Here is a 27142-nt window from a genome sequence, read left to right on the forward strand (position 1 = left end):
CGTCTCTACCAAAAATAATTTTAAAAACTAGCCAGGTGGAGTGGTGCATGCCTGTGGTCCCAGCTACTCAGGAGGCTGAGGTGGGAGGATTGCTTGACCCTGGAAGGTCGAAACACAAATGAGCTGTGATTGCGCCACTGTACTCCAGCCTGGGCAACAGAGTGAGACCCTGTCTAAAAACAAACAAACAGAAAACTATTGGAAGAAAATAGTGCCTTTATAACTTTGGGATAGTGAAGCATTTCTTACATTAGCAATAAAAAATAAATGATAAAGGCAAGGACTAAGTCCACTGAATACACTAAAATGAAAAATTTCTGCATGACGAAAGATACTATAAACAAAGGTAAAAGACAAACCACAGAAAAAAGATTAGTAATCAGAATCAATGCAGGCAAGTAAGAAAAAGATGACACCTGAAGAGGACAATGGGAAAGGGTAGGAATATGCAATTCACAGAAGAAGAAATGCAAATTGTGTATAAACACATGGAAAGTTTCTTAATTTGACTCAAAATCAGGGAAATATGAAGTAAACAAAACATTTCCATATTATGAAGTTGGCAAAAATTTTTAAGTCTGACATTATAAGACAAAGGGGGTACTTTTATATACTATTAGTTGAAGTATAAATGGGTCCAGCCAGTAAAAAGAACATTTTTTCAACATTTAATAAAATACAAAATGTGCATAACCCAACACCCAACAATTTCTCTTCTAACCCTTTAATATATTCACAGCTAGACATGTATAAGGATATTCACTGCAACATTACTTGTGATAGTAAAAATGTACAAAAACCTAAACATAAATAGGGAAATAAATAATATGTGATATTGTCATATGATGGCAGATTATACAGCCATTAAAAAGAACGATCTGTATATGTATGGGTATTTATGTATATGTGTGTGTTTGCATTTTCTCAAGATATGTGATGTTGGGTGAAAAAAACAAAGTGGCAGAATGATACACAGTGTAGGATGCCATGTCAGAAAGCACACATAAATGCAAGGCCTTACACAGCTCATGGATGAAGAGGTATACACGAAAGTATACCTCTTTATAACAGTGGTGACTGCCCAGGGGGCAAGGGAAGAAGCAGAATGGGTCTGGGCCTAGTGGGGGAAAAAAAAAAAAACTTTATCTGAAAAAATATTTTTTAATACAATAAAAGACTAGAAGAAAATATGATTTATTGATTTATTTATTTATTTTTGAGATGGAGTCTTGCTCTGTTGCCCAGGCTGGAGTGCAGTGGTGCAATCTCGGCTCACTGCAACCTCTGCCGCCTGTGTTCAAGCGATTCTCCTGCCTCAGCCTCCCAAGTAGCTGGGATTACAGGCACGCGCACCACCACACCCAGCTAATTTTTGTGTTTTTAGTAGAGACGGGGTTTCAGCATCTTGGCCAGGCTGGTCTTGAACTCCTGCCCTCGTGATCCACCCATCTAGGCCTCCCAAAATGCTGGGATTACAGGTGTGAGCCACCGCACCCAGCCTCAAATATAATAAAACGTTAATTTTTAAAATTATGGATAGTGAAAATATGTGTGTTTTACCCTTCTTAGTGATGTATTTTTGTTAAGTTCTCCAAAAAAACCCAGAAAATGCTTTGAGGATTTATTGGAGCAGGCACCATCAGACACTTAAGCGGGAATGAGAGCAGTATCGAATGGATGGAATTGATTCTTTGGCCATGAGCTCCCTCCCTCTTCAATGTCATCGGATTTTCAGATCCGTCGTGCTCCTTTCTGTGTTCCCCACTCCAACGTGAGACCATGCTTTGACATCACGCACCCAGGCCTTTACAGGGATCTCTGAGTGTGGCACCGTAGTGCTGGGAAGGACTCCCCCAAAAATTGGGCCAACGCCTAGTAACAGATGAGGACAATGAAGCAGGAAGGAGAGACTTGTCTAGGGTCACATAGGAGGCAAAGCTGGCCTCAAGGTTCATCTTCAACCTTAGGCTCTGCTCCAACACCACTTCCTCAGATGACAGATCCAACTCCTCACCTAGGTTAGCCTGTCAGCTCCCATTACATGCTCTGTTAGCACCTTGTACTTTCCCTGCCAAGCATTTATCACAGCTGAATTTAATAATTAGTTATTGAAATGCACGCTTGACACCTTATCTGTCATTACACTGCTCATTCCATGACGAATTTTGTCTTGTTCATGGCTGTAATCCAAGAACATAGTTCAGAGTCTGTTCCCTGAGTGACTGCTCTCTTGGTGTCTAGACTGGTGTGCATTCAGATTCCATGCTCACCTCTGAGTATTAATATTTAGGAATTATAACTGCAAGGACCTAAGAGTTTACACATGTTCGTATCCTGTATCCTATGGCATGTATCATACTGCCCTATTTTCTGAAGGAGGAAATTGAGGCTCAGAGACCTGAAATAACTTTACCAAGGTCACAGAAATAGTAAATGGAAAGGCTGGAATTTAAGCTGAGGTTTTCTGATCCCAAGCCATTTGATCGGTCCATTGCACCATGGCTACCAGATGAGTAGCTGTGATTACTAATTTCTCTTGTGTTCCTTACCTTTTCTTCAGAACACTTCTCCCTTCCATTACACACTCCTAGCCCTAAAGACCTTCCTTATTTAAGAGCATTCATGCTTCTGCTGCTCTGTCCTCTCCTCCTCACCCACCAGCACCACAATCCCCATCATTATCATCATCTTCATCATCACATTTCTCCCTACTATTGAAGTAGGAGCTGACACAGAGTAAATCAGCATGTCCCAATCCCTGGGGATATGACCCCAATCTGGGGATATGACTTCATAGTCATATCCCCAGAGCCTAGCTCAGAGTCTTGTTTGTAGGAAGAGCTCAACAAATATGAATTGAATGAACAAATGACTAAAGTAATGCATTCTACCAAGGGCTTGCAAAGAATCTCATTCTCACAAATGCAGTCTGGACTGGGACTACTATGATGTGCTAAAAGGCTCCCCACAGAATGGTGTTATAGTAGATTTTTAGAATCACCAAGCCTCTCTCCAATTCACAGCCTGCCTTTGGCCCGCTCTGGAGGAATGCTGGACCAGGGCTTCGGTGAGGCGTCATTAACAGTCCCTCATGGTAGAGCTCTCTTCTGTGCTATTTTTGGGTGCTAGATCCTGGCATGTTGATTATCTCACTGTATACCTTTTAATACCATTTATCCCTCATCCATTTTTTAAAAAATTCCATGTTGTAGCCCCGAAGGGAACCCCACACAAAAATGGTCATAGTAGCCAGAGACTAATAGTATTTCACAATGGTGACTCCTGTACCTTGCGTTCTTGGTTGCTATGAGAGATTGGCTGGTTATCCATTATATATAAAGACAAAGAGACTCTTACATGTACATCAGCTTCCCGTTGCTATTCAGTTGTAAGGAAACAAGAGAATGACTATGTCACTTTCGAAGAATGAGTGATGTGCTTAATAAGGCACAGCCGAACCAAGTATTCTTATGCACTCTGTTCAGGGGGTTACTTGCTACTTAAATACAGAGTCTGAAACTTGGTAACACAGTATTCTGTCCTCAATAACCTAGATCAGAAATTGGCAAACTATTGCCTACCAGCCAGATACAGCCCTCTGCCTGTTTTTCAGCTGTGAGCTAAGAAAGGTTTTTGTAGATGAATGTTTGCAATCAACCTGATGAAAGGGAACACTAACTTTGAACCCCAATTCAGCAAATACTATTACCCAAAAAAATTATTCTCATTAGCAGAGCTGTATTATAAAAGATTCTATTCAATAATTATTATTATATTTTGAATTTTAGCAATAAAATTTTGGTGGAAATTTGTTTTCTCTCTTGTTATATAAGTACCTACTTAATAACCTTAATTTTGCATCTTAGCCTGCAAAGCCTACAATATTTACTATCTGTCCCTCTACAGGAAGTTTGCCCACCACTGGTCTAGACTAAAGCTATAAAGCTTGTCTCCCACCATGTCACTTCTTATACTTGGAACACTTGTTATATGGGAATATCTATGGTTCTCCATAGGCATGTCTAGCTCTCCATGCCCCAGCTGTCCCTTCTGCTGGGACCTGCCACCTCTCTTGCTGCCTGCCTGATTGTTTTGCCTGCTGATATCAGACTAATCTTTCTAGGTCCAGCTCAGATGCCATCCTCATTTCTGAAGTCTTCTCTGACTTTTCAAGTTAGAATTGATAAGTTCCTCTGCTCAAAAAGCATGTGACATCTGGGCCATGCATGGTGGCTCATGACTGTAATCCCAGCACTTTAAGAGGCCGAGGTGGGTGGATCACCTGAGGTCAGGAGATTGAGACCATCCTGGCCAACATGGTGAAACCCTGTCTCTACTAAAAATACAAAAAATTAGCAGGGCATGGTGGCACGTGCCTGTAATCCCAGCTACTAGGGAGGCTAAGGCAGGAGGATCGCTTGAATCCAGGAGGCGGAGGTTGCAGTGAGCTGAGATCATGCCACTGCACTCTAGCCTGGGCGATTGAGTCTCCATCTCAAAAAAAAAAAAAAAAAAGAAGAAAAAAGAAAAATGCTGTGAATCCATCTTTAGAAACCTTGACAATGCTGTCTTCTCAAGTCATCAGGCTTGGGGCACAGTTCTGCTTATGGACAGGAACACTCCGACTGCCATCCCTACTCCTTTTCCTCCTCTTACTTCTCTCCCACCCATATTACATCCATGATGCCTCATTTTTTTCTCTCCTTGTACCCTCTAAACAGAATCTCAGCATCTGAATTGCATATTTAATCTGGTGGCTCACTCAATCCACAAGGGAGAATATGGTCATTAGGAAGCTCTGAGAAGAATGGCAACGGACCAATTCACTCGCTGAGAGTCATTCTTCAAACACTGGTTGAACTCTCTTCTGTGCCAGGCCCGAGAAAGGGATAAAAGGACAAGGCCCAGGCTCTGTCTGCAAGGAAAGCAAGCCGAATGGACTTTCTTGTACATCCCTGAAAAATCATGTGAAATATACCAAATCCTCGGGAGGAGTCCTTGGGGCCCCTGGGCTTTTTGAGGAGATGCAGGCATAATGCTGTCAGAGTGGCACAGATACTTGGCTGGCAAGTCATCACAATCCAAGAAGGAAAATTCGACCTCGAGTTTGTACACAATTAACCCATTCTCTGACCTGTGGCACTTAGATGCCACCCAAATCCAGACTTTGGCAAAAATCAGATAACATCAAAGCACAGAAACATTTCTGAATTCATTTTCAGAGCAAATTTAAACTTGCTAAAAATCATTCTTTTCTAATTGCTTTTATTACAGTTCTAATTTTATGATTCTTATTTTACTCATGCAATAAAATAAATAATTTTTGTGTATGCAAAGTGGCAAAAGCCAGGCCTCTCCAAATAATTCATATTTGCACAGGTAGATTAGAACACGGTGACTCAGAGATGCTTGCTGGACTAAAAAAATACACATAGAAAATCTTTGACCTGAGCATTTAATGGTTCTTTACCCAGAAATTCAGAATGTGTGCAATGAGAAGGGCAAAGGACCTCTGTATATTAGCCAAGTAGTACTCAACCCACCAGGGACAATGATGATGAGGATAGTTGCCATTTATTGAGTGCTTACTACAGGCGAGGCACTGTGCTAAGCACTGTATGTACACATCTTTCATTCATTTGTTCAATTAATTAATATCTATTAAGCATCTATTAAACACCATGCACTAAGCTAGATGCTGGAGGTACAATAGTAAATAAGATAGGTAAGATAGTAACAGACTTAATGGAATGTTAAGTCTTTCAACAACTTGTAAGGTAGATATTAGTGATTCTGTTTTACCACTAAGGAAACAAAATCAGAAAAGAGTGATTAAGTAACTTGCTCTAAATCATATAGTTAATACATGGTAAGCAGGACTTGAAACCAAGTCCCAAATAAAGCCAGACATCAGAGGAAAGCAGGAATTACAAGAATGTATTGTACTTTTAAGTGCCCTTCTGAATTTTTATCTCATTGATAAAAACCTCTAGGAAGGAATTTATAGTTCCTAATCTTTTTCCTTCCCAGTGGAACTAACTCCTAAGCTTTTGACACACCGTACAGGTACACCCCTTCAGGAAGTGGTTCATGACTCAGGCCAGAAACCCCCTTTCCTCTACAACTCCTCAATAGCCTGTGCACATTTCTATTCTTGCACTTACCACTATGACTATACTTTCGAAAAATATGCCTTCCTCCTACTAGACCAGGAGCTCCTTTAGGACAGTTGCTAGGTGTAATTTATCTCTCTACCCTAGCACAGTGATTCATCTGAGATGCAATAAATGTTTCCTGAATGAGTAAATGAAAAACTTTCATTGGTAACATACTCTACTTCATTATTTCAGTGATAATAATAAAAGTAGCCAGCACTTACTATGATGAGTATGCACTGTGGACAAACATTATCTCCCCCCATCTTCATCATGACTCTGTGAAGTCACAACTGTGTAGTTACCCCCATTTTATTGATGAGAAAAATAAAGACTTTCCCAAGGTCACACAGACTTTAAGTTAAGATGCATGATTCAAACCCAGCTTTGATGGACACTAAATTCTTCACAGGACACAAGGGCACCTCCCAGGACTCATACAACCGTTCCCTCCAACAATCTTCTGACAGTGTTAACTAGGCACTGTTGCGCCCCTAGAGAACTGTGGCTCCCAATTTTTACTCTCACCAGGGCCCGCCTGGTACTTTTAGATACAATACTTACATCCATATTATCTCCCTCAAAAGACAGCAATCTCCTGCAAACAGGGGTCATGTGCTCTTCACCTTGAATCTTCATAGCCTATAGTCCCAGCCTTGGCATGCTCTTAAGATGTTACATTGAACTCTCAGTAAAAATAATATTAGGCCCACTGCATTATTATTATGGAATTAGGATCAAATAAATCCAACCTAATTCCCTGCTTTTATAGTATAAGCCTCTTTCTCAATGGACTAAAAGCCCTGAAGGATAGAAAGGATTTAGAAAGAAGATGGGAGGAGGGCAGGGGGGAAAACTGTGAGCAAAATCCAGCAGTAGTTTGAATGTGGGGCTTGGGAGACCCAGTTTAGGCTGTGATTCGGTCAGAGCACCTGCTGAGGCCCATATGATTTTAACGTGCAGCCAGGGCTGAGAATACCCAAGAAAAGGCATCGAGTGTGTGCAGGGAGCAGTGGGCAAGAAGGCTAGAAGCATCAGATTGGTCAGATAATGGAAGGCACTGACTGCACACCCAGATGCCTGGGCTTGCCCTGGGGGAGAAGGGAATCTGTTGAGAGTTTAGGAAAAGAAGTGAGACCACCCACCCCTCCTCCACTGTAGAAACAAGATTAGTGGAGGGAGATGGTATGGGCTTAGCAGAGTTGGGGCCAGAAAGACAGCATAAAGGTTGAAGTTGGCAGCAGCCCTCCCAAGAATGGCATGTTGGACTAGGGGGACATGAGGGGACTTGGCAGGGGCCTGCTGGAGCTGCACAAGCAAGACACAGCTGTGGCTGGAATGAGGAGAATTAGATTCCTGAGCCAGCTCAGCCACTAACTGTTTCTATAACCTCAGTCCCCATACCTCTCTGACTCTATTCTGCATCTTTAAAGATAGAGATGTTTACCTTAAAAGGTCATTATGAAGTCTACAGAAAAAGATATGTTAAAGCAGTTGGCACAGAGTAAACACTCAGCAGATGAGCCTGAAACTCAATTATGTCTCTGTTCTTTCTAATATTCTGCTCTTTTGCATTCTGCCTTGATCTACCTTTCACCTAATTATTATGGTTTAATAGGGAACAATCCTTAAGGGCTAGGAGGCTTGCAAAAATGCACTATGCACTCTAGGATATGCCACAATGTGGGCCAGTGTTTCAAAGACACTGCACAAAATGGACAGTGACCACAAGGGGACAGCTCAGTGGAGGAGGCATTGTTTCAGGGATGCACTTGCAGTGGGTTTTGTGGCTTGAGACTTGGGCACAATTTTCCCACTAAAAGAGGTTACACCAGGCCTAATCCTGCAAAAGCCTCTTCATTCAGTTTGAAAACAAATACCCACTGACAGTGGACTATGCTAAGATAAGGGAAGGATAGCAAAGATAATAACGATGTGTATTATGTAATACACGGCACGGGTAGTTCCTGTGTGTAATGTACAAGGCCAGCAGCACCAGAGGTGGGAGGTTGAGACCACAGTGAGGCCTATGCTCCTCCTCTCTTTTGGACAGGAGAGGCAAGCACAGACACCAAGAGCTCATCCTTTGCTGACTCCTCCCTCACATACCAGAGATGTCGATGCTTGCTGGGCGTTGACCTCAGCATTCTTTTCTTCTCACCCTCTCTCTTCCCTACCCACCCTAATACCTATGGGTTTGATTCTCACCAACAGGCTGATGTTGTCCTGATCTTCTTTTCTGTTCTACCCTTTCTCCTGAGCTTCAAGCTCTATCTCCATTTAGTTCTTTTGTATTTTGTTTCTTATTTTTTGTTGAGGTATAACACACAGAGAATAACGTCCATAAGTCTCAATTGTTTGTGTGTATAAACCCATGTCACCACCACTCAGATCAAGATATAGAACATTTCCAACACCTCAGAAGTTTCTCCTGTGCTCCTTCTCAGCCAATTACCCACCTAAATCCCAGAGATTACCATTATTCCAACAACTGTCACCATCAATTACTTTGCCTGTTTTTGAACTTCGTATAAATGGAATCATTCAGTAAATATACTTGTATCTGGGATCAATTTTCTCATCCACTAGGAAGCTTTCGGCAACGTGTGGAGACACTATTTTTTTTTTTTTTTTTTTTTTGAGATGGAGTCTCGCTCTGTCGCCAGGCTGGAGTGCAGTGGCACGATCTTGGTTCACTGCAAGCTCCACCTCCCAGGTTCACACCATTCTCCTGCCTCAGCCTCCTGAGTAGCTGGGACTACAGGCGCCCACCACCACGCCCGGCTAATTTTTTATATTTTTAGTAGAGACGGGGGTTTCACCGTGTTAGCCAGGATGGTCTCGATTTCCTGACCTCGTGATCCGCCCGCCTTGGTGTCCCAAAGTGCTGGGATTACAGGCGTGAGCCACCATGTCCAGCCCTTGGAGACACTTTTGATTGCCACAACTCAGGGTAGGGAGGGCTGGGAAATATTACTGGTGTGTAGTGCATAGAGGCCAGGGATGCTGCTAGACATCCTACAATGCACAGGACAGGCCCACAACAAAGAATTATCTGGCCAATAATTGATAAACCCTGTGTATCAATCTCCTATAGCTACTGCAACAAATTACCACAAACAGAATGGCTTAAAGCAACACAGATTTATCATCTCACAGTTCTGTCATTCAGAAGTCCAAAATGGGTCTCACTGGAAGCTCTAGGGGAGAATACTTTCTTTGCCTTTGCCAGCTTCTAGAGGCGGCTTACATTCCTTGGGACGTGTCCTTCCATCTTCAAAGCCAACAACCGCTAGTCAAGTCTTGGTCACACTGCATCACCCTAATATTGACACTTCTGTCTTTCTCTTTAACTTATAAGGACTCTTGTGATTACACTGAACCCAAGTGAATCCAGGCTATACTCCCCATTCCAAGGCCCATAACTTAATGACACCTGTAAAATCCCCTTTGCCATGAAAGATAACATATTCACAAATTCCTAGAATTAGGATTTGGACATCTTTGCAGGGGGGATTATTCTGCCTTCCATACCCTGCTATATAATATTCTGCTGTATGAATATACCACAATTTATGTATCCCACTGTTGATGGACATTTGGGCTGTTTTAGTTCTTAGCTATTAATAATGCTGCTATAAACATTCTTATATAAGTCTTCTGCATTCATTTCTGTTAGGTAGATACTCAAGAATGGAATTTCTGGGTCATGGTAAATGTATGTTTAGCTTGAATAGATAATGCTAAAGAGTTTTATAATGTGGTTGCACCAGTTTACACCCTTAGCAGCAGTATGAGTTTCCATTTTCATTCTGTACCGAACATCTCCATGTAGACCTTCCAAAGACACCCCAAACTCAACTTACCCAAAACTGTGCTATCTAGCTCAGTGTATACCATTTCTCCACCCCTCCGCCCTGCCCCAGACAGCCAAAACATGAACCCTAGAAACATCCTAGGCTCTTCCCTCTCCCTTTCTGCCTACTTTCATTTAGCCACTGTAATTTTATTCTTATCAGCACTTGCTTACATTCTATTCTTGCTGGAGATCAGCATCTCTCAACTAGACTGTAGTTTCTTCCCTGGACTCTGTTCCCAGTCTAATCTCTCCAGTCCATTCTTCCCACTGCTGTCAAAGTCACCTTTTCTAAAATCTAAAACTGAATCCTGATTCTCCTGTTGCTTATAAGACAAAGGAGCTAGCCCCAGCCTACCTCCCTCTTCTGTCCCTTGCCATTCTATCCTTATGCAATGATACTTCCAAGTTCTGCCCACACAGAACTCTTTATAATTTCTCTTCTTGTACTTTTACTCAAATTGATCCATTCTCCCATTTACTGCCAACTCATCTTTCAAGACTCAGGCTACTAGTCACCCTCTCTACTGAATTTTCCCAACAACCCTCAAATCAGGCAGACTTAACCCCTCTCTTCTCTGTGCTCCACCATGCCCTGCACAGATATTTTATCAGGGCACCTGTAACTTTTCAGCACACTTGTCTCTGTCCAATAAACATAAGACTCCTGAGAGCAGGGACCACTTTGTCATCCAGGGACTTGGTCCAGGACCTGACATAGTAGATACAAATAAACATTTACTGAATGGAAACTGAATGAAGAAAGTACATATTAATATGACATGCAGGAAGTACTGAGTGTAGAGAAAGACAAGCGTAGACAAAGTCTGTGATTTTAACAGTCTTAAAACCTAAAGGGGCCGAGCGTGGTGGCTCATGCCTGTAATCCCAGCACTTTGGGAGGCTGAAGCAGGGGGATCACCCGAGGTCAGGAGTTCGAGACCAGCCTGACCAACATGGTGAAACCCCGTCTCTACTAAAAATACAAAAATTACCCAGGCGTGGTGGTGCGTGCCTGTAGTCCCAGCTACTCGGGAGGCTGAGGCAGGAGAATCGCGTGAACCCGGGAGGCAGAGGTTGCAGTGAGCCAAGATGGTGCCACTGTACTCCAGCCTGGGCGATAGAGGAAGGGGGATCATAAGCTCTAACAGGGAAGTAACAGCATGGTTCCTGAAGAGTGACTGCAAAGATTTCAGGGAGAAAATGTATCTAAGGTTTCTAGCCTTCTGCCAGGCACATGCTAGGCACTAAATTAGCTACTATTAGTATTATTATTTCTGATGGTGAAACTAGAAGTTTTTAGTTTGCTGGTTCAGGCCCATGTTGAAGTTATCTTCATTCAGCAGAGAATGAGAAGCTCACCTATTTACATTAATACAGTTGACACAATTCATAAAGCCAAAGCAGCATTGTAGAGATAGCTCCTTAATCTTAATGAACATTTGTTGATTTATTTTAGTTTTATATTTGGGACATTGAATGATTCTTAGTGATTGTTGATTTAGAACTATCACTGGCTTGACATTTTTTTGAAGTTCATATATGCATTAGATACAATCCTTCCCTATGAGAGCAACAAAGAATTAATCGTATATATCTTCTCTTCTTTGTGGGTTAGTCTTGGTCAGCATTGTATTTCTGAGAGTTAATTGCACAAAGTTAACCAATGATCTAACAAAATGCCTCAGTAAAAATGTCCAAACAGACATAAAACACTGCTGAGTTCATATGAGGTTTCCATGACAAGTTTCTCTCCTGGCTTTCTTCCCTCCTCACATCACTCCTCCTTCAACTTTTTCATGGATATCCCTTCTGCTGTCAGTACTCCAAATATGTGTATCCCCCATGGCTCCATTTTCTGTTGGTTAATTTTCTCTACTCCTCTTCCAAGGGTAATTTTGCCTCTTCCTATGACTTTCACAGGAAGTGAAACATCCACAAGATGATTGTTTCCAAATCTATATTTACAGCCCAGGCCTCTTCCTAAACTTTCAGATCCATTTACTCAACCGACCCTCAAACACCTCTTGTTAGATATCCCATAGACAACCCAAATTCTGTATATTGAAAAGTACCTCAACTTTCACTTCTGACTTTTTTCCCCCTCTATTTTCCCTGTTCCAGTGACTAGCATCACTACCAGTTACCAAAACCAGAAACACAAGGGTCATCCTGGGCCATATCCTCTTCTTTGCATCTCAATTGGTCATTTAGATCTGTTGTTTTGTACCCGTATTATGTTATAAATCTCCAATCTCACAACCATGGTTAAGGCTTTGTCATTTTCTCCAAATTATCTCAATAGCCTCCTTATTGGCCTTCCCTTCTCTAATCTCCCCAGGTCAGTCAGCCAGTGGGAACTTTATAAAATTTGAATCAAACTATGTTGTCCCTCTGCTTAGATTTTTTCAGTGACTCATTATTGTCTATAGAAGCAAATCCAAACTTCTTAGCCAGGAATACAAGGCTGTTGATAAGCTGACCTATGCCTACCTCTCAGAGCACAAAAAGAAAGCGAATAATAAAAATAAGAGTAAAATTTACTGAAAAAAGAGATGCTCAACAAAATAAAAAATTTATTCTTTGGAAAGACTAAAAAACAAAACAAATCTGAACAAGACTAATCCTGAAAAAAAAAAAGCGAGAAGGTACAAATAAATATTAGGTATGAAAAAGGAGACATAACTACAGGTAAGTAGAGATTATTTTTAAATCCACAAGATAATGCTATGATCAATTTTATGTCAATAAATTATAAAATTAGAAGAAATGTACATTTTTCCAGAAAAAAATTATCAACATTGGCTCAAGAAGAAATATAACACCTGAATAAGTGAATCAGTATTAAAGACATCAAACTGACAGTTTAAAAAAAATCCATGAAAAAGACAACAGGTCCAGCAAGTTTTACAGGAGAATTTTATCAGATATTTGAGGAGGAGCCCTTCTTATATAAACTTTTTCAAATAACTAAAAAGGAGGGGAATCTATCCATTTAATTTTATAGGTATAACCTTGATTCCAACAGTACATAAGACTAATATAAAAAAGGAAAAATTATAGGCCAATCTTATTTATGAATATATACGCAAGCATTTCAGATAAAAAATAGCAAACCAAATTCAGCATAATAAAATATATTTTTATCTAAACAAGATTTATCCCAGAAATGCAAAGATGGTTCAATATGAGAAAAAAATCTATTAACAGATTAAAAAAGAAAAATCACAGATCATCTCAGCTGATGCTGAGCCTTCAATAAGAGAAAAAGCATTCAATAAGATTCAACAGCCAAACTAATTTTTAGAAACCCCTAGCAAACTAAGATAAATAGAAATTTCTTAACCTTATCTTATAAAAACATAAAGCAAACCTCATACTTAATGATAAAACTTTAGAAACTTTCCCACATCCCAAGGCAAGGATGTTTGTTATCACCTACTATTTGAAACCATACCAGATGTCCTAACCAACAGAGCAACACACACAAAAAAACAAGATATATAAATCTTGGAAAGGAAGATAATAAATTGTTATTTGCTAAAAACATACATTATCTCCACAGACAATCCAGGAAAGTCTACAAACAAAACTAATTAGAGAGTGTGATAAGTTTCCTGAATACAAGATTAACATACAAAAATTAATGCATATGGGCAATAATAAATTAGAAAAGGTAATGAACTCTTCACGATAGGAACAATAATTAAAAGCTAGCTCAGAATAAAATAAAATAAGATAATGTAGTATTAGCTCAGACTGATGGAATAGAACAGAGAACCCAGATATAATATCTAAAGATATGTGACCCTTATGTGATAGAGGAGATATCATAAGTTAGCGGGGAAAAGCAAAGCTTTAGAAAACAGTGTAAGGATAAATGACTTTCCATATAGGGAAAAATTCAATACTTACCTCACTCCATTCATAAAGATAAAATCTAGTTAGATTATTAACAATTTAAATACAGAAATAAAACTTTAAAACTGTACATATGTGCATATATATGAGTATATATGTGTATGTGATTTTGTGGAGAAAATTACAAAATATAAGAGAAGCACATAAAAGACTTAAATAAATGGCAACCTTTGCCATGTCTGCATGTGGGAAAACTCAATAGCTTAAAGATGGCAAACCTCACCAAGTAATTTTTCCCCAAGTAAAGCTTGCATTCATCTGCATTAAAATTATCTAGAGTGCTTGCTAAAAATTAGATACTTAGGCTCCATTTTAAGCCCATTGAATTAGAATGTATGAGGATGTGGCTCAGGAATCTGCATTTCAGAAAGCTCTCCAGGTGATTCTTTTGTGTACTAAATTTTGAGAATGATGCCTTATAAAAGTAGATCATAACGTGAGTTGCACATTAGAATCACTTGAAATAGTTTTTAAAAACTTGGTTGCCCAGGCTACACCCCAGACCAATGAAATCAGATTTTCTAGGCAAGGCACCTATGCATCAGTCTTTTGAAAGTTCTCCACTGATTCCAATGTGTAGCCAAGGTTGAGGACTGCTGCCCTAGGTGAAGGTCCATGTAGAGTCAGGTCTGTAAAGTTTGCTGCCCTTCTCCGTTTGAACATTTACTTCTAGTGCTAACCTGGTAGGATTTGTACTTTTTTTTTTTTTTTTTTTTTGAGATGGACTCTCACTCTGTCGCCCAGGCTGGAGGACAGTGGCACGATCTTGGCTCACTGCAACCTCCGGCTCCCAGGTTCAAGAAATTCTCCTGCCTCAGCCTCCTGAGTAGCTGGGATTACAGGCGCACCCCACCACGCCCGGCTAATTTTTTGTATTTTTAGTACAATTTTTTGTATTTTTAGAAACGGGGTTTCACCATGTTGGTCAGGCTTGTCTCAAACTCCTGACCTCGTGATCTGCCCGCCTCGGCCTCCTGATGTGCTGGGATTACAGGCGTGAGCCACCGCGCTTGACCAGGATTTGGACTTTAACTTGATTGAGGAAGACACAATTTTCTTACATTAAAATTATGACTCATTTATTTGGTATTCCCAGCTCCTTGTCTGGTACATGGCAGGGGCTTGGTGATCATTTTCTGAAAAAAATTCAACGAAATGAAATTGACTCTATCAATATGTAGAAAAATAAAATTTTCAACAAGCCCTAAAAAGTCCATTAGATTCAACAAATCTATATGGCACCTAGGCTGTGAGAGGTACAGAGTGAACAAAATACAGCCTTCTCTTCAGGTGTTCATGACGTGGTGGGGGAGACAGACATGGACAAGAGTATTTTACAATCAAGCAGACAATGATAAGGGTTCAGAAAGTAAAAAGGGAATAGAAGAACAATTGATTCAGAATGGCTGGCTCTAGGAAGGCATCGCTGTAGACTCAGTATCCAAGATTGGCCTCGAGGCATTGCTGGGATTGACCCAAGAGGATATTAGGGAAATGGGCAGTTAGGGAATGGGGCAGTTCTGCACAGCATAAACTAAGTCAGATGGGTCTTCCTGTAACCTTCATACAAGGCTGGAGGGCAGACATTAAAGGCTCCTTTTCTTTCTAACTTCCTTGTTACTGCTCTTATTTTTCAAGTATTTCACCCTGGTTTATTAATTCTACCTCCTGGTGCCTCAGCTGGTTTCTTCTAGGAAAAGTTTCTCATTAGCATTTCTATAGGGAGCAGCTGCTACCCTATCTACCCCTATTATCTGATGGCCAGGGCAATGGGGTTGACTGGGAGAGGAATTTTAATCCCCTCCTTATGACTCATCTATTTTCTAATTGAGAACGTCAGGTCTAAAGTCACAAATGGCTTCCCAGTGAAATCCATCCTTAACATTAAAAATGGTAATAAAGACATGCTTCTCAGTTTTACAATATCATCTATGTAAAATGAATGTATTAAAAATTAATCAAACTCATGTTTGTGAATAATCCTAAAGCTATCTTGGATACTACTTGAATGCAAAAATCTCAGGCTGATATGAATGGATTGGGAATTAGATGAGCTATTGAATAGGGAAGGTTTCTCAAAACCGTAATGTCAAAGGGTATCTAATGTTATTTATGACTGTAAATTGTAAAGTAAAACAATGAGCATGTATATGATTCTGAATTTTGAATGTATATTTTACATGATGGACTGTGTGTCCCTTTCTGTTTAAGCAGACTGTTCACATTGATGTCATGTGGCAGGTGTCATTTGTAAAGTCCATGAGATGAACCAGTCACCATGGTGTGAATACACCATAATTTATGTAGAATGGCAGAATAAAAAGGTTTGTAAATCAAATTATCATTGAAGTGGAGCACAGCTTGGCTTCTAAGCCTTCTAAGGCAACATAAGGCCCATCTTGTGTCAGTGGACATGGTACTTACTTAAATTCAGAAGATATCCTAGAATCATAGCAAGGAAAAGAATGTGAGACAATAGGGAAGGAAAATCAATGTTCTAGATAAGCTTATAATTGCCAACCATTTTTTCTTTACAGTGTATTTAATGTATTGAATAGCTTATTTCTTTATATCTACTTTCAATCAAAGTGAATTTCTCAATTATTTGTTAATTTTTATTCTGGAACAAAAAAAACCCCATTAAATTTCACATCAAATTTGTCATGCACTTAAATTGTTCATTAAAGAAATTGATGCTTCTTAGCAATAATCATTCCCTTAATATTTCAAAACCCTTTTGATTATATAGCAAAATAGTACTCCTGGCCCGAAAGTCATAGGTATAATTAAATTTTACAAAAGACCTAAATTTAAAAAAATTTTTGAGGTGTTCAAAGATTTTTTTGACAGGTTAATAGAATTGATAGATGCATAAAAATAATCATTCTCACCAGCTCCGAGGGCATAGCCTTCCCCCACCAAATCCAGTCATTTCCAGTATGTGTGTAATGTGAAGCATGGCATGTGAAGCACGACATGCTTACTGCACAGCTAAGCTGTTGTTTTGAGGAAAAAGGCTATATGGAACAAGGTACAACCCCAAATCTGGAGTGCGTTATATCCAAAGGATGTGGTCATTCCTTGACTGACAGGCCACTCATCCATAAACAAAGCAAGTCCTGCCAACTTGAAATCATAAACTGAGTAGGATCACCCAAGGAGGCTTAAGAATCTGGAATCTCTCTTGATTGGCATTGACTGCATGGTGGTGAGAAGAGACAGCTCCTGCTAGTGGGTAGTAAGGTTCCACCTGCCACAGGGTGCTAGAATGAGAGTGGGAAGATGAAGAGGCCAAGCCAGTAATCTATGATGTTGGGCCAGACGTGGGCTTCTCAGGGTAGGAAGATCAAGAAATGAAGTAGGGTCTTGAAGCAAGCAAGCCACAGCAGAACTAGAAAACTACATCCTGCCTTTGTTTTTTATGTCTCCTGCTTATTTGTTTCCCCTCTTTTCTTTTGCTCCCCGCTTGGTAGCAGCATAAAAACATCGTGAACATTCTACCATCTCATGGCTATTCAAGGAAAAGGATTTATGTCCTTGTTTGACCAAGAGCTCAAAGGAAGTGCTGTACTCCTGGGTTCCCAGTGTGGTTGTTGTGATAGCAATAAACCAAGAGAGAGATGCAAGTGGGAGGTGGAATTCAGGAAGATGAGAAATGCAGGGGTAGGAGTTGGGGGACAGATTTTCTCTTAACATGAAGGATGTCTGGATATGCTATTCTTTCCTCAGCCTATGAGAGAGTATTGGTAATGTTCACTGGAGAAGGATATTAGTCTAACATGAGGCTATATACAGAGTCTTGGCAAAGGACTAACTCTCTAGTCCTCCCCGCCCCCCACACCCTCTTGCAGGAAGGAGGCAGCAGAAAGCTGTGGCATTGATAAAGGACCCCATAAGCTGCATTTTGAACACCTCTAGCTCAATTACTTTCATACACATCTTCCCCGAGAGACCCCAAATGCAATGTTGCATGTCCAGAGTCAACTGTGTTCTGTTAGCTAATTGATGTTGGTTGAAACATAAGGGGAGAATTGAAAGCTAAGCCTTCAGAAATATATACTGGATGGATGAAGGGCAAGAAAGCAGACTGGAATGGCTGAAGCTGCAGCAGAGGGAAAATTCTAGAAGGAAAGAGAGAGAGATTTTCATGCTTGAAAGCATTCATTTGCAAGGAATTGAGTGTGCTGGAGAAAGGGGTTTTTGGTGGCAAGAGAATGAGAGACATCTGGAGAACATGTAGGGAAAGGAGAGAGAAAGAAGATGCCTCAATAGCAGAGAAGGCTGGACGCACCTAGGAAGTAGGATCATAAGGTATCATGTGGAAGGTAGGAATGGAACCAAGATGTACTAATTACCACTATGTGCTAGGCACAAGGTGTTCTCCTGATTATCTCATTTAATCCTCACAATGTCCAGCACACTGCTTGGCATACAGTAGGCACTCAAAAATATGTTGAATATTTAATATTAACTAAATAAAAATAAAATGTTTAATATTAAATCAATAAAAGTGTGAACAATCCTAAGAGATGTCTATTACCAATTACATCTTACAGATAAGAACCTGAGGCCCAGAAAGGTTAGGAAACTTGCCCAATATGTCACAGCTAGGGAGAGGTAGAAGGACAATGACTTCAGGGTGGAAGGTGGGGGGTAATTTGTAAAGATCCTGTGGGTAATCTAGAAAAAGGTATGGTGCTTGGGTGTTGCCCAGAGACTGAGAAAGGGAGGAAAGAATGAAGGGCCAAGGGAACTGGGCTAGGGAGGAGGGCGAGAGGCCACTTGGAAAGAATTCTTCTTCTGGAAGAATGGGGACCCTGCAAAGGGCAACATCCAGGCTAACGCAGCAAGTGAGCTGGATGGGGGCACGACGGAAGCACAGCCTCTGCTGACATTGCAAAGGATCTCTGTGGGAAGGCAGGGATCTGAGGTGGGAGGGATGGAGAAAACGGCTACAGCGGTAAAGTGAAAGAGCCAGGCAGGCTGAGATGGAATATACTAACAGCTTGCGCATGGGACAGGGCAGAAGAGAAGGCTTCGACGGGAGGTGGCCTGGGAGGCGGCTGGGGAGAGGGTGTGGCCTGGGACTGGAGGGAGGCTGCACGCTAGGCCTGCGCTGGGGATCCTGGGCCCCGGGCAGCCCGCGGGGAGGGTCCGCGTGGTGACTCCCCCGCGCTAGCAGCGGCCGCGTCTCACCTGTAGGAGCTGCTCACTGCACTCGCCACCTCCTCGCGGATTTGCCGGTTGAGGGCGTCCGCCGCGGCGCGCCCCCTGCCAGCCTCGGAGCCGGTGGCCTGGACCTGGGCCTGGGCCGCGGGCAGCGTCGTCTGCTCGTGCCCCAGGCCCTCGGCGCGGCGCACCATCCAGGCAGGCCCGGCCTTCCTGCGCGTGTCGCGCTCGTCCGCCCCGGACGCCTTTCCGGCCGCCAGGCCACCCGCTCCGCCGGGGGCCGCCTCCTGCTCCCGGGCCTCAGCGGCGGCCTGCACTGGCCAGCGCTCCTGGCTCTGCGGCCGGCGCTTGGGCGCCCCGAGAATGGGCGCCGACGCCTGGGAGGCCGCAGAGATCTGCACGGGCTTGGGGATCCACGGGTGGTCTCCGCGGCGCGGCAGCGGCCAGGCGCGGAAGTCCTTCTGGTACTGGGTCTCGCGCTCGAAGGGAGCGTCGGAGGGCTGGTATTCGCTGCGCGGCCGGCAGCTGGGCTCGGGCCGCTGCACCTTCCAGGCTCGGTAGTCCTGCCGCATCACCGAGTCCGCGGGGCCGGAGGTGGAGCCGGAGCCCAGGCCCGGGCCCGGCCCGCTCCGGCCGGGGCCCGCCGCCGGCTCGCGCTCGCCGGTAGGCCCAGGCGCTGGCCCCGTTGCCCGGGCAACTGCATCCAACTCGCCCTGGGCTGGCTGCGTCTCTATGGCAACCGCGCGCGCCGAGGGGGGCGCGAGCGCCGGCTGCGCCTGCTGCTGCTGCGGCGGCGGCGGTGGCTGCGGCGGGGCGCCCGGGTGCTCGGTGGCCTCCGAGTACTTGGTGAAAACCAGCGGCACAGCGATGTCCGCTTTGTCCAACTGGTTCCAGAAGCGGGCGATGCAGCAGGCCCTCGTGATGCACGGCCACGCCATGATGCTAGCTGAAAAGCCGGCCTCCTCTTTCTTCTTGTGGTTCTAAAGCAAGTCTCTAATCTTCCTTCAGCCTCCGATCCTGACCGGCCAATGTGGTTCCCACCGTTTTCTATCCCCGATCAGCCGGAGCTAGTTCGCCCTCCTCCCTCAGCGAGCACCCGGGGAGAGCTGTCCTAAGAGAGTCTGTAGAGTCCCTCGATTACCGGTCGCAAACGCCTTTGGGAGCGCAGTCTGCTGCGGGCGCCGAAGGGTGAGACGCACGGCGTTCCCGAGTCCCCGGCGAGGGTGTCTGGGACGCGCCCCTCCCTGCGGCTGCGGCGGCGCACAGACCTCGGTCGAGCGAGGCGACGTGAGGAGAGGTGGCTACAGGCTTAAGCCATGGCGCAGAGGAGGGGCCGGGCGGTGTGGCCGCAGGGTCCGCGGACCGGGCTCGAGTCTCCTTCCTGCCGGCGTCCTAGTGCAGCCGGCCACCTAGCAGGGCTGGGAGGCCATCACCTCCAGCGGAGACCGAGCATTGCTGCCTCCGCCGCTGCCCGCGAGGATGCCGCCGCCGCCGCCGCCACCGCCTCTTCTCCTGGGAAGCGACCCCACCCTTTTCTGCAGCTCTCGGTCTCCGCCGCTGCCCGCGAATGATGCTGCAGCCGCTGCCGCCGCCGCCTCTGCCTCTGCTGCAGGGAAGCGGCCCCACCCTTTTATGCTGCTCAGCAGGGAGAAAAAAATCCAGGAACGATGCTGACTGAAAGAGTGCTGCAGAACAAAACAAAACAAAACAAAAACACCTGCTGTCGTCAGCTTGCGCTGCTGGGAGCTTGCCTTCTCTCCCCACCTCCCTCCGCCCTGGCAGCTCCTCCCTCCTCTACTCCCGGGCAACAGCAGAATCTGGGGACGTAGTGGGTTCAAGTCCCAAGCTCGTGAGGACTTTCTGTCCTTGTGCTTGTCGCTTCATCCCCAGGAGTCGGAGGCTCCTCTTTTGTAAAATAGGGCCAATCATTGTGGGGGGGGGGGGCTATTAAATTTTAAAACATGGAGGAAACTCCTAGTGAAATGTCTGTCCCAGAATAGATGCTTTGAAAAGGGGAGCTGCTGGTATTGGTCAAAACCGGCGGGCTGTGTTTGAGCCCAGTTTGGTTGCCTCCTGGTTCAAGCACTTGCCAGTCTACGCACAGGCCTTGCTCAGATGTGTCGGAATGGGAGCACCAGGGCTGGTGGTGCCCTGGATGTTCCTTTCCTAGGGAATCTTTGCGAAGGTATGTTTTAGACTCCCCCAAGAACCGCCCAGTCCCTGTTCAGTTCAGGTGCCACACTGGGGCAGAGGTAGAGAAAAGAAAATTCTGGAAAATGGCTTAATTGTGGAGGTTGGGAGTAGGTAGGACCTGTGCCCTAGGAAAGGGCAGTGCCTGGCCTGCAGGGGCCTTCTGGCACGTTCTCACTCCTCGCCGTTGCTCTTCTTCCATCTTCAAAGCAGAAGAGATTTTGAAGTCCGAAAGACCTGGTTTGGCTCTGCTACTCTCTGTGCCACTTGGGCAAGTTGAGTCATCCCTGGGTTTCAGTCTCCTCATCTGTAGAATGGAGGAAATACTAGCTGCCTCAAAAATGGTTTTGTGGGCCGGGCGTCGTGGCTCACACTTGTAATCCCAGCACTTTGGTAAGCTGAGGCCGGTGGATCACCTGAGGTTGGGAGTTCAAGACCACCCTGGCCAACATGGTGAAACCCTGTCTCTACTAAAAATACAAAAATTAGCTGGGCGTGGTGGTGCGTGCCTGTAATCCCAGCTACTCAGGAGGCTGAGGCAGGAGAATCGCTTGAACCTAGGAGGTGGAGGTTGCAGTGAGCCGAGATAGTGTCATTGCACTCCAGCCTGGGTGACAAGAGCAAAACTCCATCTCAAAAAGAAAAAAAAAGTGGTTTTGTGAGGATAGCTAAGGACCCAGGGCAGAAGCTTTGAGTCAAATCTAATCTGCAGAGATTCAAATCCTGGCTTTTGTAGCTCTTAACTGTATGGCAGTGGGCAAATCACTGCAATCTTCTGACCTTCAGTTTCATCTATGAATGGGGGTACCAATACTGAACTTGCAAGGTTGTTCTGAGAATTAAAATGAGATAATGCACTAAAAATGCTTACCACAACATCTGGCATATGGCAATGGCTCAATAAATGGTAGCTATTAGTATCCAAAAGGCCCACCCAGAAGACCCATAAGTGGAGTGTCCTAAGAAGCCACTTGGACACCTTCTCCAGGAGACTTCTTGTTCCTCCAAGTAACTTTTGTTCTGTCTTTGCTATCTCTCCATTTATGTCTCCTGCACTCCTCCACTAGCTACATCCACTGGACTTCAGCTCTTTTCCCCTCCAATATAGGCAGAGTTTTCAGTATCAGTTAAGCTGGGAGCATTGGTGTTTCAGGGAGAGAAAGTCAGGTATGTGTTTAGATTATAAATGGGTTGCACAACACAGATTTTCTTTAATCCTAGAATCAAATAGGATGAGAAGACAGCTCTGATTAGTCAATTATCTACTGAACTTCCTCCTACTTAGGTCTTTGCCTCTTGGTGATTTGATTTGAGTTCCATAAATAAAATAATGTCTGGTGCTGTTTTCCAGTCGTTAGGAGATATATTTTTATAAAGAACATAATCTGATCGTACATTTCCTCCTCTCACCCCTGCAGAACTCCCTGGGATTTGGCTGATGCATTTCCAATAGTGATTTCCAAAGGTTTAAAAAAGGCTAAAAATTGGAGGGAGGATGTCTATTCTGAGAATCACTGATAGTTTATCCTTCTTTCATTTAACAAGTCTAGTCTCCTGATGCCTACTTTGTGCCTTGAGGACTATAGGACACATATGGATTATAGCTCTGGAGGAGCCCTCACTTGAAGGAATGTGTTATTGGAGAACTGAGAGACAGACACATAAGTAAATAATTATCAAAGAGTATGGTCAACATAACAGAGATTAACACTGGTGCTGAATGAATGACTAGTAAGAGATGAGAAGGAGTTCTCCCAGCATGAGAAGTGTAAGGAAAATTTTATCATTAACATCACCTTCCACATTTATTTACTTGGATTTGAAAAACGCATTCAACCTCCCTGGACCATCCAATGACCCTGTGGGACAGACAAGTCTAGTGGTCATCTGTTATGTGGCTTATTTAGCAATCATTCGGGTGGTCACAGCACCTCATCATTTGACTTTTGAGGGCCACTCTTCTATTTTCAGGCCATGTGGTTCAGGTGGAGGTAATCCTAACCCACCTACCTTCCAGGGGTGCCCATATGACTCACACCTGTTTGCCAGGGGGATGCATCTTCCTGGTCAAAGTGACTAGTTTAGTGATGGGGGTGTGATCCACATTAGACCAGTTAAAGAAACCCCAGACTTTAGCTGAAACTATCCTAAAGACCCACTCTCCTTTTTTTTTTTTTTTTTCTAGAATTGCTAAAATGGAAGACTATGAAGCTATTGTTAGTGGTCATCTTTGCCATTACTGGTGGGGAGGCTTCCTAAGGTTGAAGCAAACACAGAGAAAATCAGAAGGGGGCACAGGATTCTGATGATATCTACACCCCAGAGCCCATTCTTCTCTTCTTCCCTATAGTAACAAAAGCCCCCAAGTTTTATTTGGGCACTGGGCCACTCAACCAGAAACCACATTTCCCAACCATCCTTGCAGCAAAGAACAACCATCTGCACTTCCATGTCACTTCCTTAAAAGAAGTTGCTTGTGTTCAACTTTGTCTTTCTCCCCATTGGGTAGGATGTGGACATGGTAGAGGTGAGTTATCATTTGGGTAGTTAAGACAGCTCTGAAGGTTTTGGTGTTGTGGTTAAGAACATTCTAGTGCCAAGATTCAACCTTGGGGAAGGAAGGGGAGAGGAACAACACAGAAGAAACCTGTCTTGGATGATCCCATGGAACAGAGCAGCCTAGCAGCCTTGGGCTACCTGCTTACTGCTAGACTGCATGTGAGAAAGAAATATAGTTCCCTCTTGTTTGAACCACTGTTTGGAGTTCTCTTAGTATTTTAGTCATTTGAGCATGTGGATCTGGCCATGCCTGAACAAATTTGAGGTATATAAAAACAGTAGAGTACCAAAATACTGGGAAATACTATGATGTTAAGATATGAAGGAATAATCAGAGTTAAAATATTCTAAAGTCCCTATCTGTTTGTGAGGAGAGTAGAAATCTTAACTTATTGTATTAGTCTGTTCTTGGACTGATATAAAGAACTACCTGAGACTGGGTAATTTATGAAAAAAAGAGGTTTAATTGACTCACAGTTATGCATAGCTGGCGAGCCCTCAGGAAACTTACAATCATGGCAGAAGGCAAAGGGGAAGCAAGGCACCTTCCTCACATGGCCAAAGTAGGAGGAAGAGAGAGAAGGGGTAAGTGCTACACACTTTTAAACAACCAGCTCTCATGAGAACTCACTCACTATCATAAGAACAGCAATGGGAAATCCACCCCCATGATCCAATCACCTTCCACCAGGTCCCTCCCCCAACACTGAGAATTACAATTCCACATGAGATTTGGGTGGGGACACAGAGCCAAGCCATATCACGTATTAACCTAAAAAGTTTATGAACCTAAAAATTCACATTTAAAGAAAGAAAGAAAAGGGACTATAGAAAACTTTATTAAGGCCAGAAATAAGTACAGAGAAAACATGGCAAATAGCAAATCCATAATAGGATGTTAGAAATATTTCCAAATATATGAGTGATGGGGTAAATGTAAATGATCAGAACTTTCCTGTTAAAAGACAGAGAATCTCAGATTAGAGAAGAACATAAAATAAAACAAAACAAAATATACCTATACATTATTTTCTTAAGAATTTTTAATGATACTTTTTGAGACAGGGTCTCACTCTATTGCCCAGGCTAGAGCGCAGTGGTGCAATCATAGCTCACTGCAGCCTCAACCTCTGCAGACTCAGGTGATCCTCCCCCCTTAGCCTCCCAAGTGGCTGGGACTACAGGTGCACACCACCATGGCTGGCTAATTTTTGCTTTTTGTGTGTGTGTGTGTGTGTGTGTGCAGAGATGGGGCTTTGCTCTTGTTGCTCAGGCTGGTCTCAAACTCATGGGCTCAAGTGATCTGCCCACCTTGGCCTCCCAAACTGTTGGGATTACAGGTGTGAGTCACCACACCTGGCCAGCTTATTTCTGAGTGTCATATTTAAAATGCAAAGATGGCCGGGCGCGGTGGCTCACGCCTGTAATCCCAGCATTTTGAGAGGCCGAGGTAGGCGGATCACGAGGTCAGGAGTTCAAGATCAGCCTGGGCAACATAGCAAAGCCATGTCTGTCTTTTAACAGGAAAGTTTTGATCATTTACATTTACCCCATCACTAATTTATTTGGAAATATTTCTACCATCCATGGTGAAATCCCGTATCTACTAAAAATACAAAAATTGGCTGGGCATGGTGGTGCACCTTTGTAATCCCAGTTACTCGGGAGGCTGAGGCAGGAGAATCACTTGAACCCGGGAGGCGGAGGTTGCAGTGAGCCGAGATTGCGCCACTGCGCTCCAGCCTGGGCAACAGAGCAAGACTCCGTCTCAAAAACAAAAATGCAATAACACATAAATATTGAAACAAATGATAGAAAAAGATGTAGTAGACAAGGCAGGAGAATAGTCCGAAGGCAGGAAACCTAAGGCTGATTCATGCTGACTTCCTAGAACTGAAAAGGAAAACCCCACCTCTCCATGCCCAAGTAACGAAAGGACCAGAGGCTACTACTTTTGCAACCTCCCGCCATCCCCTCTTCTCTGCATTGCAGATGAAAAGTGAAAGTACCTCTGATTGGTTCCCTCCTGTAGCCAATCAGACTGGCTGCAGGCCAAGTCTTCGTGAGTAACTTTGTAAATTCACTTCAGCCTCCGATTGGTCACCGTCCACAACCAATCAAACTTGCTCTGGGCAACTACTTCATTTACATAGGGTGTGACCAATGGAAACCTTTAGAGGGTATTTAAACTCCAGAAAATTCTGTAACTGGCTCTCTTGAGCTGCTTTCTCTAGCCCACTCCCACTCCGTGGAGTGTACTTTTATTTCTTTTGTTGCTTTGTTCGTGCATTTCTTCCAATTCCTTCTTCAAAATGCCAAGAACCTGGACACCCTCCACTGGTAACAGTAGATAAATACTAATGAAAATGAAAAGCTGATGCCGTTTTATTAATAACAGACAAATTTGGTTTTAAAACAAAAAGCACTATTATGGATAAAGAGAATCTTCATATAAAAATAGAAGAAACAATCCCCCAGAAGTATATAATGTGGTTTTCGTCTAACAATATAGCCTCAAAATATAGAAAGCAAAACTTGTAGAATTTTAAGAAGAAATGCAAAAATCCATAATCATCATCATCATAGAGCTTTTTAAAAATACATAAGAGTAACTTACAAATGCAATACATAAAATGTTTTTAGGTATGTAGAAGATTTAAGTAAGTAATAAGCTTGATCTAATGGGCCCCTCATTCAACAATTAGTGAATGTGTATTATTCTTAAATTTATATGGAATATGTAAAATTTGACCATGGACCTAGGCCACAAAACAAATATGAACAAGAAGCAAGGACACATACATACCACATTTGTGATGCCAGTACAATGATGTTAGAAATCAATAACAAAAAATAATCACAAGCCTACACATGTTTAGAAATTAAACTAAGAAAAACAAAAAACACATTCCTAGATTAATTTATAGCTTAAAATAGATTATAATAGATATTAGAAAATATTTAGAACTAAAAGGAAATGAAAACATTGCATACCAAAGTTTGTAGGATGCAGCTACAGTATTAGTAAGGAAACTTATAATCTAAATACATAAGTTAGAAACTAAGAAAGACTAAAAATACGCTCATGATTAGACTCAAGAAGTTAAAAATCAGTGGCATGCACCTGTAGTCCCAATAACTCAGGAAGTTGAGGCAGGAGGATCACTTGAGCCCAGGAGTTTGAGGCTGTAGCATGCTGTGATTGCACCTGTGAATAGCCAGTGCACCGCAGCCTGGGCAACATAGCAAGGCTCCATCTCTAAAAAAGAAAAAAAGAAAAAAAAACCATAGT

At 43.1% G+C, this 27142-nt stretch overlaps 1 protein-coding gene across 1 annotated transcript in view; it reads right to left on the minus strand.

The window, feature by feature from the left end:
- The window catches only part of MAP6 (microtubule associated protein 6), an 81649-nt gene extending 61374 nt beyond the window's left edge, over positions 1-20275 (minus strand). Inside the window, exon 1 of the mRNA XM_003846038.6 lies at positions 19129-20275. Within this exon, the coding sequence (XP_003846086.3) occupies positions 19129-20039 (911 nt within the window). The 5' untranslated portion in view covers positions 20040-20275. The remainder of the gene's footprint in view (positions 1-19128) is intronic.
- Positions 20276-27142: the final 6867 nt, after the last annotated feature.

The sequence above is a fragment of the Pan paniscus genome, chromosome 9 (assembly GCF_029289425.2).
Source record: "Pan paniscus chromosome 9, NHGRI_mPanPan1-v2.0_pri, whole genome shotgun sequence".
Taxonomy (NCBI): domain Eukaryota; kingdom Metazoa; phylum Chordata; class Mammalia; order Primates; family Hominidae; genus Pan; species Pan paniscus.